General features: G+C 37.5%; 2 protein-coding genes across 2 annotated transcripts; both read right to left on the bottom strand.

Annotated features, from left to right (window-relative positions):
• Window positions 1-4,298: 4,298 nt before the first annotated feature.
• LOC138592715 (histamine N-methyltransferase-like) lies at window positions 4,299-7,880 on the bottom strand. Its single transcript, XM_069663577.1, has 7 exons — window positions 7,458-7,880; window positions 7,179-7,321; window positions 6,886-6,938; window positions 6,260-6,367; window positions 5,612-5,742; window positions 5,149-5,242; window positions 4,299-4,818 (listed from the first exon to the last, which is right to left on the bottom strand). The coding sequence occupies exons 1-7, from the start codon at window positions 7,635-7,637 to the stop codon at window positions 4,466-4,468; spliced, it is 1,062 nt and encodes a 353-aa protein (XP_069519678.1). The 5' UTR covers window positions 7,638-7,880; the 3' UTR covers window positions 4,299-4,465.
• Window positions 7,881-9,124: 1,244 nt separating this feature from the next.
• LOC138592802 (histamine N-methyltransferase-like) lies at window positions 9,125-18,921 on the bottom strand. The gene is made up of 7 exons (XM_069663675.1): window positions 18,871-18,921; window positions 18,128-18,274; window positions 16,759-16,811; window positions 15,847-15,954; window positions 13,608-13,738; window positions 13,326-13,419; window positions 9,125-11,146 (listed from the first exon to the last, which is right to left on the bottom strand). Exons 2-7 carry the CDS (start codon window positions 18,262-18,264, stop codon window positions 10,785-10,787), a joined length of 885 nt encoding a protein of 294 aa, XP_069519776.1. The 5' UTR covers window positions 18,265-18,274; window positions 18,871-18,921; the 3' UTR covers window positions 9,125-10,784.
• Window positions 18,922-19,636: the final 715 nt, after the last annotated feature.

Raw genomic sequence — 19,636 nt, 5'->3', positions numbered from 1 at the left:
GACGTGATTCTGTGTGCGTGCAGCAGCAGCAGCAGACACAAAGTGTTTTTACTACTGTTGGAAAACTGTCTCTGTATTAGCCTGCTGAGTGCAAACTTAAAGTACAGGAGTCAAATAACAAAGGGTTTCAAATAAATTATTTCATAAAAAAGGCCTGATACTTTTGGTAAAATTTAATGAAAGCTGTTGTTCACAGTCTTTGCTGTTATTTCATGTCCAAATGTAAGATCAGTGTGCCATCTACTGGATACACTGCAATAGGGCACAAATATAGGATCACCTGTATTCTCAGACATTTAGTGCCATCTGCTGGCTTTATGGTGAACAGCTTCTGTCTGTTCCAGTTTTTCACATTGCTAAAACACTAAACCCGATTCTCTGAACCAAATGCTCAGTGTTCTAAACCAATTTGTCGAATCAGCCAATCTTTTGGCAAAACCTTAAACAAGTTCAGGTAGTTACACAGTTTGCACATCTCATCCACTCTTTTTGCAAAACTCTAAACACATTCTCACTCACTAAAACACATTCCGCACTGTGATGCACATGTGTTGCAAAATGGTTGACATGGGCGGCAAAAGTTAACCACAACTACAACACAGCTGTCCTGATTTACACACTACAACTCAAAACTGTTCACACTTGTTTCTAATGATGTGATCAAACCAGCAGAATATATATAAGCCAGTTCAGAGTGCATTGAATGTTGATATGAGCAATTGATGGAATCAAAATGAGAGGCAGAGGAGGTAGAGTATGTAAATAGTAAGAGGTGGTGGACAAAGTTCGAGCAACTATCACAGACCATGTTCTTGTTCATGGGATGACAATGAGGGAAGCAGCACAAAGACATGACGCTGAGGATGAATGATTCCCTCGTTGACTTTGATTTTGCAGTTTCACATGTTTGAGTGTACTGTAATGTGCTTTCATTTAGAGTTTTCTCTGGACTTACTGTATTTTTACTGTATGCAAGTGCTGAATATGATTGTGATTACTATATGTACCTTTGCTAAATGCATTTATTATATAGGCCTACAATAAACTCTGTTTCTGTAGCTACATGCCCTGAACAATGTGTTCTCAATTTTTTGATGTAGTCTAATGAATGCTCTGCAGTGTTATATATTGACTTGCTGTGTTTATGATCTGAAAGCATTGTTTCATTTTGCCAGAAGAGTCAGGGGTTTTGTGAATGCAGTTTGAACATTTGGTTTTGTGTTTAAAGTTTTGAGAAAATGGGTGAAGGTTTCAAAAAATGTGTCTTAACAATTGTGAAAAACTGTATTACTGAGCAAGCTCTTTCTAATAATAATGTAGAGTACTATTTTGTATAATCAATCACTATAGTTTAATTATTATGTTAATTATTATTATTGTTAGTATTGTATTATAACAGTAATTTTAATATACACTGCCACTTCATTAGATACACCTAAAAAATCTAATGTAATCCAATACACCAGCTCCACCATAAGATTTGCTGTTATGTTGCCTGTAATGTACAAGCTTTTTTCTAAGCTGTCATAGAGGCGTTAACTCAATGATATTTCAGCATCAAGGCCATAATTGGTGGTGGGGCTGTACTGAGCTGCATTATATTCAGAGGTGTTTCTAATACTCTGGCCCACTCATGTATGTAAATAGGGAGGACAAAAAATATAAGACATCTCAATATAATTTAGTTCAGCACAACACCACCTTTAACTATGGCTTCAGTAATAAACATAATTGAATTTACATACTTCAGACTCTCAACAAAACAAGAACAAGGTGTACCTAATGAAGTGGCCAGTGAGTGTACATACATATGATAGTAACTGTAGTGTGTACCCTGTGATGAAGACATTTTTTGTTTGTTTTGCTTCAAACTATGAAGAAAACAATCTGTAGTCTTTCACTCTGCCTATCTGTATAATTATGCTAGGAGGGGAAGTTACAAATAAGCCTTCAAAAGGTCTTGTCATGCTTAAAAGTTAAACTGTCTCAATGTAAATATTGATATTGTTTTCTTATGGGGTAAAAGTTGCACCCCTGAGTAGTTAATCAATCAATCAATCAAATTAGTTATCTCAAGACACTTTACAAAAAGAGCAGCTCTAGACCGACTCTTTCTTATGTTATTTAAAGAGAGGCCCAACATGAATCACCAAGAGTAGCACTTAGCAATATTCGGCACATTGGCAAGGAAAAACTTCCTTTTAACAGGCAGAAACCTCGAGCAGAACCAGACTCATGTTGAACAGCCATCTGCTTCGACTGGATGGGCCGAAAATGGGATAGAAGGAGATTCAGGATAGAGACAGGCAAAGAGAGAAACAACAACATATGTCCTTGTTACATGAACAACAACAGACGCATACTTATGGTTACAATGCCAATAATAGTGGTAGACTAGTGTGAAGATTAGCAAAAAAACAAAATAAATAAATTAGCGAGAGAAGGAGAGTAATGATAAAGGCTGAGGTAATCATAATTGTAACAGTTGAAGTCAACAGGTCTACTATTAGCATTAGCAGCAACAATAATTATACTATGGGGAAGACTGATGTTGTTGCAGTCGAGCAGGTCCACAGCAGCAGGTGGTCTGCAGCAACGATCTCCAGGAACCTACAGGACAAGGGAGCATGAGAACTCCCGGGAAGATATATGGTTAGTAATGTTAATGGGACCAGAAGATACAGAGTTAATGAGCTGCATCAATATGACAGAGAGAGAGAGAGAGGGAGAGAGAGAGTGGGAGAGAGACAGAGTGGGAGAGAGACAGAGAGAGACAGAGAGAGACAGAGAAACACAGAGAGAGAGAGAGAGAGGAGCTCGGTGTGTCAGATCCCCCCGGCAGTCTAAACCTATAGCAGCATAACTATGAGCTAGTCCAAGCCTGAGCCAGCCCTAGCCCTTACTATAAGCTTTATCAAAGAGGAAAGTTTAAAGTCTACTCTTAAAAGAAGAGAGGGTGTCTGCCTCCCGGACCTTGACTGGTAGATTGTTTCAGAGGAGGGGGGCCCATAGACTGTATAAATAATGGACGTAGTCTCAGTGACGTCACCCATTGGTTTCTGAAGAAGCGTTTGGAAGCCCGAATTGCGCCGTTTTTTCAACTTTGAATGAAAAAATCCCCAAAAGTCTCCAACAACACAAACAGGTGAAGGTAAGCTCAGTGTCTGTGCAGACGTCTAGCAGACAGCCAGCAGGATCCACCTGTCAATCAAGTGATCCGGCCCCTATGATTTAAGGCTTAATATAATTAAAACGAGTGTGTTATAAAAAAAAATTCACCCCCTGTACAGTTATCCTGAACAATAAAAATAGCTATTTATAACAAAACCGTCTTTTGTATCAGGCTGTAAACATGTTTATTTCTGCTGTAAAAATTGGCATTTTCCCACCTGCTGTTATGTTATTTCTTGTTTTCTGGAGCCAGCCTCAAGTGGCCACTCTAGGAACTGCAGTTTTTTGCACTTCCGCATTGGCTTCATTTTTCAACACCGGAGGTTGCCGCTTGGGGGGGGCCTGGTAATTGAAGGCTCTACCTCCAACACTACTCTTAGAGACTTTAGGTACCACAAGCAGGCCTGCATCGTGGTGGCGCAATGTTCTAGAGGGGTAATATGGCACTATGAGCTCTTTAAAATATGATGGTGCCTGACCATTAAGAGCTTTGTAAGTAAGTCCACAAATTACATTTTAAATATTGCTTTAATTGCACTTAGTGTTCGGAGCACTGACCTTTACCATAACGCATTTGGAAAAACTAAGAATGGCTACTGAAAGTCTGGACTGCTCAGCAAACATTTTTCCTGAAATCACAAAAACACATACCACTACTGACTGGAGGATGTCCCAATAGCAATAGCAGGTGGACAATCTTTCTTAGCACAAAGAGACAAATAAATAGTTGGACGAGAGGAGAATTATGTACTTGAGTAGCTGATGATTCTAGTGAGTGTGGCAAGGTCTGGGTTTTCCAGCGTAATAAAGCTACTTTTGAATTTTATAATTTTTCATTCACAGATTTGTTAGACCTATTTTGCATTTTTTCATGGATATTATTAATAATAACCATGAATAAAATTCTATATTTTAAATTTAATATTAAACACCTCTAGCATTACTTACTATATAAAGTTTAGAAATATTATATACTGTACAGTATATGATCTGGATTTCAACTTCTCTAGTTAGTGGAGCACTGAAGCAGCACATTGGATATAGAATTTATTTTAAGTCTGTGGCAATGATTTAAATCACCAAACAGCAACTCTTTATATTGTTGTTTATTAATCATTTTGATGCACAAGAGTAGAGTAAATGTAGTGATTTTAAGCTAAAAAAAAGAGTACTACGCATGAAAAGCCTAATCAAACAAACACAAATATTACCTTCTTTTAATCAAATGGTAAGTCATAGCAAATGCCAGAATAGAAATCACAATGTTTGAACTTCTTCCCATCAGAGGACATACTCAAGCATAAACAAGTATGCAGCTCATGCTGCTGTTGAAGAATACCCTGCCATCTTTTTCCATGCTGCACTTGGTTTTGAGAAGGTCTAACATGCCTGCTCTGATCTCTGGGGTGAAGGACTGGTAGAACTGTTCTTTCGCTGTCATGAAATTCAGCAGACGTTTTCCGGTCTGGCTGTTTGGGTTGAAGCACTCAGTGATGTCGAATGAGTTGGGAATTACATGCTCGTCAAATTTCAGACCCTGGCTCTTTAGAGAAGCAATAACCTCCCCCGATGAGCGATACTCTGTGATGGCGTCAACGCAGAGTTCTTTCTTGTAAGTTTTCCAGAGAATGTCCCAGCCACTATTAGCTGGAGAGATTGAAATTAAGAAATATATAAATGTCAGTAGAAATACACTGTTGATTATCATATTTAACAGTTAAAGGGGCTGGAATTCAGCCCAGCACAGCACTTTTCCTTGTGTACCCTGACATCTGCCGAATTGTTTTACAACACAGAAACCCACAAGGACTATATTTTTTCAGCACAGATTTAAGTTAGTATTGGTCTGGGCAAACAAAAGTGTAATGCACATTATTCATGTTTTTGGCCTGAGAATAGACTTAGGAAGGAAGAGGAAGGGAAGGAAACAGTATGGAAACTGGTAAGTTAAATAAAGTGGAAGTAAGATTTACTTACCTGCTTCAACTATGATCATAAGCCTACCATTGTTCTTTAGAAGGCTGTGGTAGAACTTGATAGTATTGGAAAGGTTATCCACATAGTATATCATCTGTTCAGGAGAGAGTTGTGGGAAACCTTTAAAATGACCTTTTCAGTTGAAGCCTGCCTCCATGCAAAGGCAGACAATGAAGTGTTTTAGGTCTGTCAGGGGATGCTTATATGAGTATTATTGTCACTAATTGTCGAACATTTATTCTGCAATAAAAAGTTCTGCGAAGATGCTCCGTAATAAATTCCAGCAGTGGCAAATGTAGTAAGTAGGAGTACAGCAGTGACATTCTACAAACTGTTTACTCTTTTTAGCCTGCCTCATTTTCAGTGGGTAAGGGAGGACAACACTGACATGAGATGCATTGCATAGAGGTCAGAATTTAACCCCAAAATCTTCTTGTCTTTACAAAAGCAAAAATGATAATACCTGAATCATGTGTATGAAGTCAAATCTCTTCATGGCTCCTTTTGCTTTGACTTGCTTTTCATAATCTTCACTGCTCATGATATGCCAACCAAATTGGATCTTCTGAAGGTTGGCAGTCTTTGCTACCAAAGCTAAAAGTCAGAAATAAAAAACAGAGAAAGCAGACAATAACATTGAAATACTTGTAAACAGTATATGTGAAAACTTTAATGAATAAACCATGATCTTATTACAGATACAAAACTAATACAAAGTTTAGCAGCTAGTTATCAGCATTTGCCTAACAAGGCTTTGTGTTAAGATAAAAAAAAACAATGCAGATATAAGAAAGATAAAAGGGGACAGCTTTGATTGCATTCGGGTTTGTGCAGTGACAATGGCTTAACCCTTGGTTCAGAGATGTATGAGATGAGAACTCCTGGATGCAATGACCAATGGAGTTTGATGTATGTGTTCACATCTGGTAGTAGCAAATATTTCTGTGTTGTTGAATCACAAACTCTCAGAATCTGCAAATTGTATAGTTCACCCTTGACCATGAGAAGGTCTATGATTCATATCCTATGAAGCAGAAAAAGACATGTTTTTGTCTCACAAAAATCAAAGGAAAAAGAATGCAGACAGACAGAAGAGAAATGTTATTGACACCTTTGAAGTTGTCTGTGAGAGCAGCACTGCCCTCCACAATATCAGCAGTAATCGGGACAGCCGGAAATGTAGACCCGAGAAGAGTGAGCATCTGGACATCCACCTCCCCTAAAAGAAATCAGGAAGTGTTTGGACTTAAAAAATCCCACTGCACACTGCTCAGTTTAATGCTGCTTCAGTAAGAATACCTCAGGCCAAACATTTATTTGATTTAATTACAAACATTTCTGAAACATGTCAAAACAGATGTCAGGTATGAGAGAGAGAGATTAATTATGAAATGAATGTTGCCACTTTGCATGTTATATGTGTGTGCCTTAGACTGATCTAGTATGGCCCAGTATAAATTGGCAAAGCTTTGACTAAAGTTTATCCTCTAACCGGTCAATGAACCCTGAAATAAATTAAAAAGGATGTAATTCTAAACAAAATATCAGTAATTTAAGTAATTCCTTCTTGTTTTATATAAATAAACAATAAGGACATGTATAAATAAACAATAAGACATGAGTCACAGAATAGGTATGTTTTTTTTGTATGCATAACACTAAGCAAACATTACTGGAACAAACTACAACATCATTAGTTCATACAACAGTTATCAGTGTCTGCATCTCATCATGTACCTCCACCACTTCCGACACCAAGAACATCCAGGCTGCTTTTACCCGCTACAATTCTGCTTGAACACATTTGATGGAAAAGTGATTGTTAACAAATACACAGTAGAAACTAATATAAATATGAGTAGTCATAAAAGCACATAATAATGAAAACATTAGTAACATACAGTATTAATGTACAAATAATTATATACAAATTCTGCAATTTTGTTTTTGCCTTTCTGACTTTTTAAAAAAGGTAAAAGTAAAGTGAAGATGAAAAGTGGGTTTTGCACTCCCAGCTTTTCGTCTCGTACCTTTGAAATTCTCCAGGCAAGATGTCTTGAGCACATTTTAGAATTGCCTTGTGCTCTCCTGAATGTTCTAGGTAGAACTGAAAGCTTTGGACAGAACTGCCCTCATAGCAAGTCTGCTTTGCTTCCTCATCCATGACTGATTCCTGCAATTCATTACACATACTGGTTTAAAATCAAACAAATTGCAATGATTTATATTTCAGAATCAACAGTTATTTAAAAAATAGTCTTCAACTCACTATGGTAAACATAAATTGTTCATTAGAAGTATTCCATTACCTTGAATATGTGGAGAGTAAGGACAGAGGGTCGATTGTTCTTCCTCTCTTGAGCTGCAGAGTAACTCTCCTTCCCACAGGCTGGATGGCTCCCCTTCAATGAACTTCTGTTATGTAACTCTTGGATGAACTCTTCCACTATCAAAAGTAACTGCAGCTGTGCTGTAAAATTCCTATCCATGGACGTATAACCAGTAGGTCATTGGTTAATTTTTAAATGGGGGATAGGCCAATAGGAGCACCTAATCCTAACACTACCCTCTCATCCAAACATCTATAGTAAGAACTATATCTGTAGTCATGTCTACCCTAAAACAAACATGACTACATGAGAAAAAAAACAGGTTAGATTAAGGATCTACAGGCAGGCACAAGGCAGTTTAGCAGGCAGCCAAAGGAAAAAAAATGCCAGCCATTGGGTTCATGATATAATCCACAAACTCTGCCTGTAAGGCTTAAATATGGTGTTATCAGATACGTTCAACAACTTGTTAATCATCACAATCAACAATTGCCTTAAGAACACTAAGTATTCCATTATGTGTGATATGTTGATGGTATGGACAGAGAGTTAGATGCCACTATTCTAAATTATTCTAAAATGCAGCACTTTCAGTGTTTTTCATGTTCAGTGACCAATCATTAAGGTGCTGCCCCTGGTGTTTTAATTTCTGTTTTCTGAAATGGCTGTCCATTGTCTTTGAAGTCAATGCAATTCTTCATTTGACATGAATTTGACATTGAATATTTTGTTATACAGTCAAACAAAGTCAGCAAAGATGACTCACTGCACATCAGCTGAGCTCACACATATTCATATAGTGTGGGCAGGACAGATTATGGTAGCTGGAACAACCTCTCTATCATCCTAACAGCATGTTAAATCTGAATGTGCAAAATATGTTATTATAGTCAAACTGTAAAACAAAAATAAAAAATAGTAAGACACACTTGATATTTTTTAGACTTGTACTAAATATACCCCACCCTTCACAAAGTAAAAAATCTTGCAAGGATGATCCATATTTTACGTTGATTATATCTGCTGGGATGCTAATAAGGAAAATGCCTCATTAGTTACTGGTATAAGGTCAGCTTTTTGCAAACTATGTCATTTTGTCATGCCCCTCATAGGGGTGTCTAATCTTTATTATTTCAAAAACCAAACTTTTGTTAATCTTGCATAATATACTGTGAGGTGAGTTTAATACATAAAATGTCACTAATAGTAAATGGCCTGCACTTAAATAGCACTCTTCTACTCTTCAGACCACTCAATGTGCTTTTATACTACATGTCACATTCTCCCTTTCACACACAGATTTGCACTGCTATGAAAATGGCCAATCTCCAATCAGGGTCCAACCATTCACTCACAATCATACACCGACGGCTATACCTTCGGAAGCAATTTGGCTTTTTTACCACTGAGCCACAGCCTCCCTGGTTATAAATGAATGGGTTAAATTCAAGTTATTATTATTGATTGACTAATTTGAATGGCTTGATACTTTGCCTTTATTGCATATAGCAACTTTAGATTAATCTCAGTTGCTGGGACAATAGCAGCTGACATTAAAAGTAGCCATGTTTGTTTTTTTTTGGTTTATGCATGAAGGCACAACTGTCACTTGAAATCATAACATGAGCCATTTGGAGTTTACCAGGCTTCAGCACTTTTAATAAAATATTAGCTTTTTCAACCTATAAAGTAAAGTAAAGCAAATATCATATCACACAATCATCAGATGGCCCCAAAACTCTTTCAAGACTAAATAGTAATTTTAAACACATGTACACCAAAGCCCACAGCCTCCATTTGATGATTTGCACACCAAGGCTTTAGGAGCAGTGAAAATACTTAGAAAATAAATGAAGTTGAAGTCATGTCATATCACATTTTTCTTTTGGAAAGATTGACAAATGAGATACAGATGCCAAAAATGTTTCCTGTCTTGATTTATTGTGTGTGTGTGTGTGTGTGTGAGAGAGAGAGCGAGAGAGAGATTTCTTAGCATCTACTCGTAAACTACTAGTTATATTATTTTACTTCAAGCTGCACCTCTGAACTGCTCAGCATTTTATTTAAGAGACAGTTGCTGAAGTTGGCCTCAAGATGGTGCCAGTACCTTGTATATCAAAGACAATTATTTTAACTGTTGACATACAGTGAGCCCAGTAAGTGCATACTACTGGCAGAGGTTGTTAACTGGTTAAATAACATATAGGTTGTGTTGACTTATCACAGTAAATATAAAACCCTTCCTGTATTTGTTAGATTAGTGTTATGTTTAATTTGGAATTTAAGCCACACGAGAGCTCCTTCATCAATAGTTAAAACAGCAATTACATAAACTGTTACTTAACGGTTTACATAGTAAACAGTTTTTTTAATGCCTGATCTTCCAATGAATTACATAATTACATCAACATATTTTATACCTCTTTAGTTTAAATCCTTCTGGCTGCCACAATATCTGAAAAAATAAAATGTTTTAAGTGTCAAAATGAGTTACATTTTCCCTCAATATTGTAAATATAATCTACAACCATTACAACATATAACATTCAAAATGGCACAAAATGCAGATACTTCCACAAGAGTGTTCAACTAGTCTTATATGAACGGCTCTATCTCCATGGAAATATTAAATGTTTAATCGTCCATTTATTTCTATATTTTCAAAGTCAAGTGATCCAATGAGAGCAGCAGTGAAATTGGTTTGGTGGCACGGTCTGTCAGCTGTAGTCAGCTATAGTCAGATGTCAGAAGGTGATAAAAACTGTGATAACATTTTGTACAGAAATGTGGGTATCCCACAACAATTGAAAACGTGATTAGAAAAAACAAAAAAAAAAATCAAACCATTTTCATTATGCACAACCATATAGATTACATATAAAATTAAATAATACTGGTATCAACAAAACAGTTTGTGTGAAAGCAGTTTGTACAGAACTGATCAAATTCAAGCTTGTAAATTAATTACAACAATTCGGCTGTAGCTCAGAGGTAGAGTCAGTCGTTTCTTAATCGGAAGGTTGGGAGTTTGATCCCTGACTGCAACAGTGACATGTCGAAATGTCCTTGGGCAAGACACTGAACCTCAAATTGCTCCCGAAGGCATAGGCTCCCTTTGCCATCAGTGCGTGAATGTGAGTGTGAAAGGGTGAATGTGACATGTAGAGTAAAAGCAGTCTGAAGACTAGAAAAGCGCTATATAAGTACAGTTCATTTACCAATTATACAGTATGTAATTTGACATGATTCTGTTTAAAACTAATTGTATTATTCCTCAGAAAATTTCACATTCGGTAGATCATAAACTTAAGTCAGCTGATTAATGACTATGACTTCAAGGTTGTTGTTAAAGATAACTTTGCCATTGGACTCAACACTACAGTCAGGATGCCGAAGTAACTCCAAGACACCAGCTTTCAGCTCGGGTGAGGCTGTCTTACTGAAATCCAGCACCTCAGTAAGAAAATCAAGCAGCAGCTCTCCCTTCTCATCCCCCTTAGCGAAACACTCTGTGATATCCATTTGAGATGGCAGCATGTAGTTTTGGTAGCTCACTCCCTTAGAGTCCAGGGAGCTTTTGATGTCTCCAGTTGTCACACACTGGCTTATTTCTGTGTTACAGAGCTGGGTCCTGTAAGTCCGCCAAAGCTTTCCCCAACCACTCTCCCCTGGAATAGGTGAAAAGAAAAACAAGACTAAAAGTCAACAGCCATAGTAGTGGTTCTATGCAGCTATATAAATTGGCACTATCATTTTATTGTTAAACTGCAGCAGCGTATATGTTGTCTACATGTTGTCAAATGTTCCTGTTGTCTTTTCTTGTGGGACAAACTAAAACAGATTTAATATGTATATCTTCAAACCAAACTACAAAAAACTCACAAAACATTAAGCACAAGGTACCTTTGGCTAGGATGTGTCATTTTAGTTCTGAGGAATAGAAAAAAATCTAACTCTCTGCTAGAGTTGCTGGCATTATAAATTCACTGCTTCGCAGAGACGTATTTTTACTTTAAACATATTCATATTTATCACAGTTGAGCTATTTTCCTTCAATAAAGAACTAAATTTGTCATTCATCCATCAGCAATAGCGCTAATCCTTAAAGGGTCATGGGGGCTGGGGCCATCCCAGCTAAGAGCTGTTTGTGTCTACTAACATGTGCACTTTATTCATTCTAATAAAACACACAGTAACAGTGTTTCCTATATCCTGTAACCTGCTTAACAAACTCCTGCACATGAAGAACAGCCTGCAAAGCCTGCAATCTGTGTTCCTGCTACTTAGAGCCACACGGACATTTCTTACCAGCACTATGCCTTTATATCATTTGTTCGTTATTTGCATTTATAATGCTTGATAATCTGATCTGAATTCATAATGTATTAAGTCCAAATACTGTTATGTTCATGAACTATGAAAATTATTTATTAGGCTAAAAGTTTCAAGGAAAATAAAAATCACGTCACGCTGATCAAACCTGACCTCATTAATCATCTAATGATGATTAGTCTCACTTTATTTTATGACAAGTTATGCTCAATATTTTGTTCTAAATGACCACAGGTTATCAGATTTTACGGCAGGCACTCCTTAAAGTCTGTTTTACGGTCCTCTTCTTCCTCTCTCCAGTATGAAACTCCAGTGAAGTTTCTCGTCAGTCCGATCTGCTGCAGCGTCCAATCAGTAACTGATATCTAACATGGGGGCCTGTTGGGGAGTGAAAAACTTGGAGGCTGCTCGATCCTCGCTCCTATATGGCGGGTCCGGAACTACTATCAGTCTGAGCGAGGAAATATCAAATAAGAGACATGAGAAGCAGCCTTTGTGTCTGTTCTGTTGACTTCATCATAAGCTGTACGTTTTACAAAGTTTCCTGAATAACACAACATGTTTTGAATGTTCACTCGTAATTCAGTTTTCACAGCAGCAGGTGAGCCCCCTGTAAAGGAGGCATTGTTTAAAGCGTGTGTCAAAATGATCAAAACCAATGTGGTTCTGAATAACATCCGCAGTACTCAGCTGCACTTAACAGCTTTAATAACAGGATTATATTTGGCAGGAGACGTCGAACCTCAATCAATCTAGTTACAGGAGGGACATACCAGCGGACGTCTCTCACTGTATGTTTGTGATTCTCTGGGGAGCATGTGTGGAGACGCTGCTTGCCACAGGTATGAGAGAGGCAGAGCGCAAGGGGAAACTGTTCAATAATTAATCAATCGAGAAAACATGATAGTCTTAGTCACAAAATATACTTGGAGCGGCCGTTAATAGCCTATCCCAGGGCGGGCTTTTGATAGATCAATTATATGCAGATGTAAATACACTGCGTGTACAAAAATGTAAATGCACACAAATTATTCTATATTCCATAGTGCTTGGGGGTGGCACCTGGACATTGGCTATGGGAAGTCCCTTGGGTTAATTTGAAAACATATTCAACCAGTTATTCAACGACAACTATACACCGTTTCTAGTTCGACTATTTATGTATCAAGCTTATGTCAACTTGGCTCTATGGAAGACACACAAGTATTTAAATGTATGTCTATTTGCAGTTCTAAAGGCTGGAAACCAACTATAGTTGATTCTCATTTTCCCTTGGCAGATATGTTTATATAATAATGTAATTTAAATATTTAGTTACATATATAGTTTTATATAATTATTTTAGAAAACTCAATGCGTATCAGCATGCTCACATTTGCTTATTAGCATTAAAACAAAAGTACAACTGCAGACCACCTGACTGATAGAATGGCACTGCCATCCTGCCATCCTGCCATCCTGCAATCCTGCTTTGTTTTCAGCCACTAGAATGGCATGAGACATCCATCCACTTACCAGACACGAGAATGATCAGAAGCTTCCCATTCTTGTTGAGGAGACTCTGGAAGAAACTGATGGTAGCTTCGGGATCCTTCACATAGTACAGCATCTGTCAATTTCCGCAACAATAATGAGCTGGTAATTGGATACATAGAGCACCAAATTATTACGCAATGCTGGACAGATATTCTAATGCAATTAATTGCTTGGGAGAGTTGCATGATGAGTATGACCCAGATGCGTCAAATATACAGTGTTTAGCACTAGGCACATAAGTCCTACATCTGTAAACCCAACCTGTATCATGTGAATGAAGTCAGCCTTCTTAGTCATTTTCTTTACTTTCCAGTGCTGCTCAAACTCAGAAGATGTCATCTTGTTCCAAGTGAAGTTAATGTAATCCAAACCTGGTTTCTGTGACACCAAAACTGCGTCAAGACACATAGCAGAGTTATGTTATGTAACTAACACATCACCGTATTTACTGTCAAATTCATTCATGGTATTACTCCATGTTGCTTTTTGTGATGTACATCATAATATAGATAGAAGAAGTGCAACATTAGGGATTTAACTCCTAAGGGCCCGATCAGACAGGACGCGCTTTGCAGTCTGCAAAACGCAAGGCGCACCGCACTGCCTTTTTTGTGGAAGTAAACACCCGATCAGACAGTGCGTTTTAGCAGCTGGGGGCGGCTTTTTTCCCTACTGTTCCTAAGGCAACCACCGAATCATTAGCTGTCATTAACCTAACCGTTACATTGTAAACTGACAGAAGGCTCGCCTCTCCTTTCATCCGATTGGACAATGAGAAAAAACGCCCATGACGTCGGGCGCTTTTCTGCTCTGAGTTGTAGTTTTTTCAACTCGAGGTGCTCAGAGCGTTTCCTCAAAAACGCGAGGCACACAGAGCGGAAAAAACTGCGGCGCTCTGCAAAGCAAAAGCAGCGCGCAAAAAGCGTCCCTCTCATTGAAAACAATGACAAAAAAGCCGCCCCCAGCTGCTAAAACACGTCCTGTCTGATCGGGCCCTAACACAATAATCCCCATATTCTCTCCAATTCAATTCATATTGAACACTATTATTCAAATAGTTGTTTATTATAGAGATTTCTACAGCTATGAAAACATAAAAAACTCTTCAATTGTCTTGTATCACATTTAAATATGAAGAAAATACAGAATTTAAAAAATAAATGTAAAAAATATTAATACACATAATGAAGGTGTTGCATTAGAGTATAGTAAAAAGATATTTCAAAACTGAATGCAAATAAATTGGGGAGCAAATGTAAATTTTCATGTACAGATAAATAGCAGTGTCCAGAGGGGAAAACTGCAAGAGAACAATCCATAGACAATAAAGGCTATAATTGCTTTGAAAGGTGCATCTTACTACTGACAAGGAGACGATGAATACCTACTCAGGCTCTCAAAAAATTAAATCCTTTTGCAGCAATTTCCCCTTTATATTTACAGTTTTTTGTCCGTTGATATGTGTCAAAAGAGGGACATTTAATATTGTGACACAATACAATATTATATTTAAAATTTAAACTAGATTTAAAAGTCTTCTTTAACAGAATACTGGCCAAAATGAAAGCTGAACAGTGTGAAACATTTACACAAGAAAAACTAAAGATAAGACATGATTTCTGATGTTTAATAATTATGATATATTTATAAAGCATGTATTAGGACATTTCAAAATACACCAGACACTAATTACTTGATTTACACTTATAGGTGCAAAAAGTCAGTATGTAGGTAGTATTACAGACTATATATATCATAATACTTTTGGCTTGTTGTTCATCTATAGGATTTTTTTTTCATCTAGAATAATGAAATTCGTTCAGATCTTATGCTGTGAGAAGCTGGTTTAAAGGAGGCATGTATGTGAAAGCGTTGAAATCACAAAAGACATGCTTTATTATATACTTTTGAAAAATAAATATATATATATATTCTGGCTAAGAAGTATTTCAACAAATACTGAGCTGAGAAAGCCACCTATTAACTAATGGTGCATCAAGGGAAAACCAAGGAAAAGTGGGGTGGTGTGGGGACATAATGAGCACTAAGGAATCATCATCAACATCAGTGAAGCAAAAGAAGACTCAGGATTTAGCACTTGACCTATATCTTTGTGTACAACTTTGCTTTGGCTGTAATGGAAGTATGTGACAATACTGGTCAGAGTACTGCAGACCTTGAGCCAGTAGGAATTCAGTGTATTACTCAAAGACACTTCATAAAGGTGGTTACTCAGTGACATGATTAGGTTTTGAATCCAGTACAGGTTGTTAAGGGACCACCCACCAATTATTAAATGGAAAACTGTATAACCAATGTATTAGTGTGAAAGCCAAAGGCAGCTTCGAAGTGTGTTCTCTGCAGTAAAAAAATACATTAGAAGTATATCTGTATTTGCCCTTAATTAAATATTGAAACATATTTGGGGGGATATGTAAATATACAGATACAGTATGAGTTTGTGTTATATGAGATAAGCATGTGCCTTCAAAGGACATACCTCTGTAGTTATGGAGCTGCTGACTGCTAGGCTCCACCACCTCGTTATCCACTGTCACCCCTGGGTGCTTCATATGGAGCTTGGAAAGCATCTCCAGGTCAATCTCACCTACAGGTACCAACACAGTGTATATTTATAACCACCTATTTCTTGTAATTAAAATTGTCATCTACTTCCCCATAACCCACACTGTTCAGTAATAAAAATGAGTCAACATTGAGTAAACGAGGGTATCATCACAATACTAGAAATCAAGTGTTAATGCAGATGTAAGTAGGTAATTGCTATTATTACAACCAGAGAGTTATCACTATGCTTTTCCTTTTAATATCATTCAGCCACAGGCAAGTGATTTTAAGTAAAGAAGCTGATCTTGACAGGTGCTGAGTCTTTCTGATTAGATCAAATAATAGCTTGCAGGGGAGTTGGTAGTCATTTCAATGGATTTTACAGTCCATTAGAGAATCTGTAACATTGCTCCATTATGATACTGACATGACAGCTCAGGTAAATTAAAAGGATTGGCTTTGACATAAGTGAAGGGTTATACCACTCTTGGGCAAGTAGCAGATTTGCTCTGAAACAAATTAACCTTGCAGTATCATGTTCTCTGGAGACAAAGTGCAGTTAAACTAAGGTCTGGTAAGGTCACTTTGTCTGGGACTAAAGTTAAAGATTAATCTGACAACTGAACAGATGCATAAAAACTCTTGGCAGCGATTATAAGGGTAAAGGTTTTTAGTGCTGCAGCCATAAATGACTGTACAGTAATATGAACAGTTAAAGTGGTTGGATTCAACAAGGCCTCCTCCCCTTCACTGTCTGCCCCAGAGGCCATTGAGCTATTAATTGTGTCACAGAGCACATAAGTTAAGTTCTGCTGTGAAAGTGTCCTATAGTGTGTGTTCTTACCAGCTCCACTTCCAACTCCAATGACATTTAGATGAGACTTTCCATCTCCAATGCTGAGGGAAAAGCAGAAAAGCACTTTCAGTCTTCAGAACAGTCAAGTCTAGAAAATTCACATCATCCAACCTGCCAAATGTAGGTCACATTTTTAGTTCTGTAACTGTGAATTCTGCCACTTGGGAGGGTGAGAACTTCTGATCTAGTGTCTCTAATACCGAGTCTTTGATTGTTGCTATGGCATTTTCTGTCGCTCACCTTCTGATTTTTAATAATGCTATTGCTCTTTTTTATTTGACTTGTGAGTCACGTCTCTCCAGATTCCTCTGTGATCTACTTCATAGACAGTCAATGGAAGCTAGTGGAGAACTGGAGAAAAGTTGGGTTTTGTTCCCTGCAGCATGGCATTGGCCTCTTTCAGCTCAAACTTTTCAACATGAAAGTGCAAGAAGAGAAATTGCCATAAATAATCACTTGTTTTCATTCACACACAGGCACACCTTGATTAGTTGCTTAACAAATGTATATTTGGGTAGTCAATCATTTGGTTTTGTGGACATAACGGTAACATAGAGCACGATGTAAGCTATAAATATATTTTGGGGGGGGGGTCCTAACCTAAATTCTCACCAGCTAAAGGCTAATGAGGCACCAACTGACTTTCAACCTATGGCTTACCGTGTTATAACAGAGTAGAGGATGATCTCAACCCCTCTTTCTCTCTCTCTGTCTCTCTCTGTGATTCATTTTTTTTTAAATTTGCAATAATCTACCCAACAGGTTCATATTCACTGTACTGAAATCCGTTCTTTGTTTTCTCTCTGCCCCATAACGTTAAAGACCATTTCTAGCAATCATGTCACAACATGAGTAATGTTTATTATACTTAAATCCCTACAGGATGTGGGAGTTCTAGTAATCTGGTATTGATATACTGGCAATTATTCAATTTTTTACAAAGACAAAAATAATTTAAGTTAATATTTTGATAAAGATCCTTATTGTTTGTTTAAATTTTACTTTGCTGGACATTTATAACATGAAAACTAAACATGTAAGTGCTTTGTTATAGACAATCTATGATCATGTAGAAAAATTATTAGTTTTGTTGTTTTTTTTGTCTTGTCACTTTTTGGCCACCATGTATGTCTGTAACCTGTATGTCACAGATAACCCAAATGTATATTGTTATATCGGTAGCTCTGGTGTCCTTTTCATTTATTAACCTACCTTTGTTTTGGTCAACTAGTAGCTTGGACTTCTGCTTTGAAGTGTTAACCTCTCTATCATCAAACTGTACCCTGGTGTACTCTACTCTTTCGTCAAAGGTTTACTTGTTTCGCTTTACTCTCAAAGTGTGCGAGAGGCAGATTACCTGGCCAGTATGTCTGGTAGTATATTGTCGATGAAGTCCCGCATACACTGATGCTCAGAGGAGCGGTCCAGAAAAAGCTGGAAGGATTTCTGGTACCTGCTATCATCATGAACCAAACTCTTCAGTGAAGATGCCATGGCCAAAAATCTGGCATAACAAAACAACAAAGAAAAACAAACCCTAAATATCCGCAACTGCAACAGTCAGTTAACTGTACAAAATCCGCCTGTGAATTACTGTGTTTTATTGTTAAGTTAGGCCTGCCTAACTTGTTTTCATATTGTAAGCCCACATTTCAATGCAATCACCTCATCTATTGCAAATGTGTTTTTTTTCATTGTCCGCACACCAGGCGTTATGCCCTTAGTGTATTTGAACCTTTTGCGCCAAAGTGAATGGCGAATTTCTTACCCGACTTCCGATATGAAGCGTATTAACACCGGACTGCTATTGTTTCTGGCTGTAGGAGCACTGAACTTGAGCATGCCTTCATGAGCTGCGTCATATCTTCACAATCGAGACAAAGCTGCTTGTTTATTTTGTGAAACGTTTCCAAAGCAGCGGAAACAGAAGCAACACCGAACAATATCAAGCCTGCTGCGCAACTCGACGTGTGTGCAGCTGATCAGAGAAGCCTGATTCAAGTGCAAACTACGTGCCAGTGAATGCCATATATCCATAGTAGATCGTGTGGCGTTTAAACAGCGGACATATTTAGACGAAACACAACATTTTCCACTTACATATCTTAACGGTGCGAGTGTGTCCGGAGAGATCTGCAGACTGGAATAAATCCCTCCCTCATTAGTAGGCTACTCGCAGGTTTCCTTTAAGGAGGGCAAAACATGCCAGAGAAAAGCCCTCAAGGAAATTCAATCCAATGATAAAACACTGAAGTAGACCTACTTAAGCGAAACCTAAGTTTTTAAAGGCAAATGTGAAAGATAGCAAATAGACTACCTCAAAGTAGTGAAGTGGTTAATCATGCTTAGCTTGAAACAATGAAATACAACAGTAGGCTGAGGCTAAAAATTACAATGTCATAAATTTGCCTTGCATCTCCTAAAATAAATATCTAACATTAGTCTGCCTATGCCTATTAGCACTCAACCACAGATGCATGAATGCATACAGATATTAATATTAATTTAAAAAGAGGACGGTATAAGAAAAAAGAAATGCATTTAAAAGTTATACTTTTACATATCTTAAATAAGATAGCATACTTACTGAGATATAATTGCACATTATATTATTGAATTTTAATTATCATGGTAAATTATTGCCTATTTCTCTATGTTAATACTGTTCAAATGTTATTCCTGTTGTGATGATTTTTACGGGAGTGTTGGTAGAGGGGCAGTGTTCTTGTGGAGTTCAGTTCAGTCGTGGCTCCAGGGTGAAAGCTGTTTTTGAGCCTGGAAGCGTGGGTCTTTAAGGCACTGACATGCCTTCAAGATGGCAGAATGGGAAAAGAGATGATGATAAGGGTGAGTTAAATCTTTCACA

Source organism: Semicossyphus pulcher, unplaced genomic scaffold, assembly GCF_022749685.1.
Source record: "Semicossyphus pulcher isolate SPU_LCO1_2020_fin unplaced genomic scaffold, fSemPul1.0.p SCAF_15, whole genome shotgun sequence".
Taxonomy (NCBI): domain Eukaryota; kingdom Metazoa; phylum Chordata; class Actinopteri; order Labriformes; family Labridae; genus Semicossyphus; species Semicossyphus pulcher.
This window is presented reverse-complemented; position numbering and strand designations above follow the sequence as displayed.

What these genes read in the sequence shown, in the direction of transcription:
- LOC138592715 (XM_069663577.1), bottom strand. Translation starts at nt 7,637, where the DNA reads ATGGATAGGAATTTTACAGCACAGCTGCAGTTACTTTTGATAGTGGAA. An exon ending in TTACTCTCCACATATTCAAG is followed by an intron (nt 7,322 to 7,457) that starts GTAATGGAATAC and finishes AATGAATTGCAG; the next exon opens with GAATCAGTCATGGATGAGGA. An exon ending in TATGATCATAGTTGAAGCAG is followed by an intron (nt 4,819 to 5,148) that starts GTAAGTAAATCT and finishes CAATCTCTCCAG; the next exon opens with CTAATAGTGGCTGGGACATT.
- LOC138592802 (XM_069663675.1), bottom strand. Translation starts at nt 18,264, where the DNA reads ATGGCATCTTCACTGAAGAGTTTGGTTCATGATGATAGCAGGTACCAG. An exon ending in ACTTCATTCACATGATACAG is followed by an intron (nt 13,420 to 13,607) that starts GTTGGGTTTACA and finishes GGAAATTGACAG; the next exon opens with ATGCTGTACTATGTGAAGGA. An exon ending in TCTGATCATTCTCGTGTCTG is followed by an intron (nt 11,147 to 13,325) that starts GTAAGTGGATGG and finishes CACCTATTCCAG; the next exon opens with GGGAGAGTGGTTGGGGAAAG.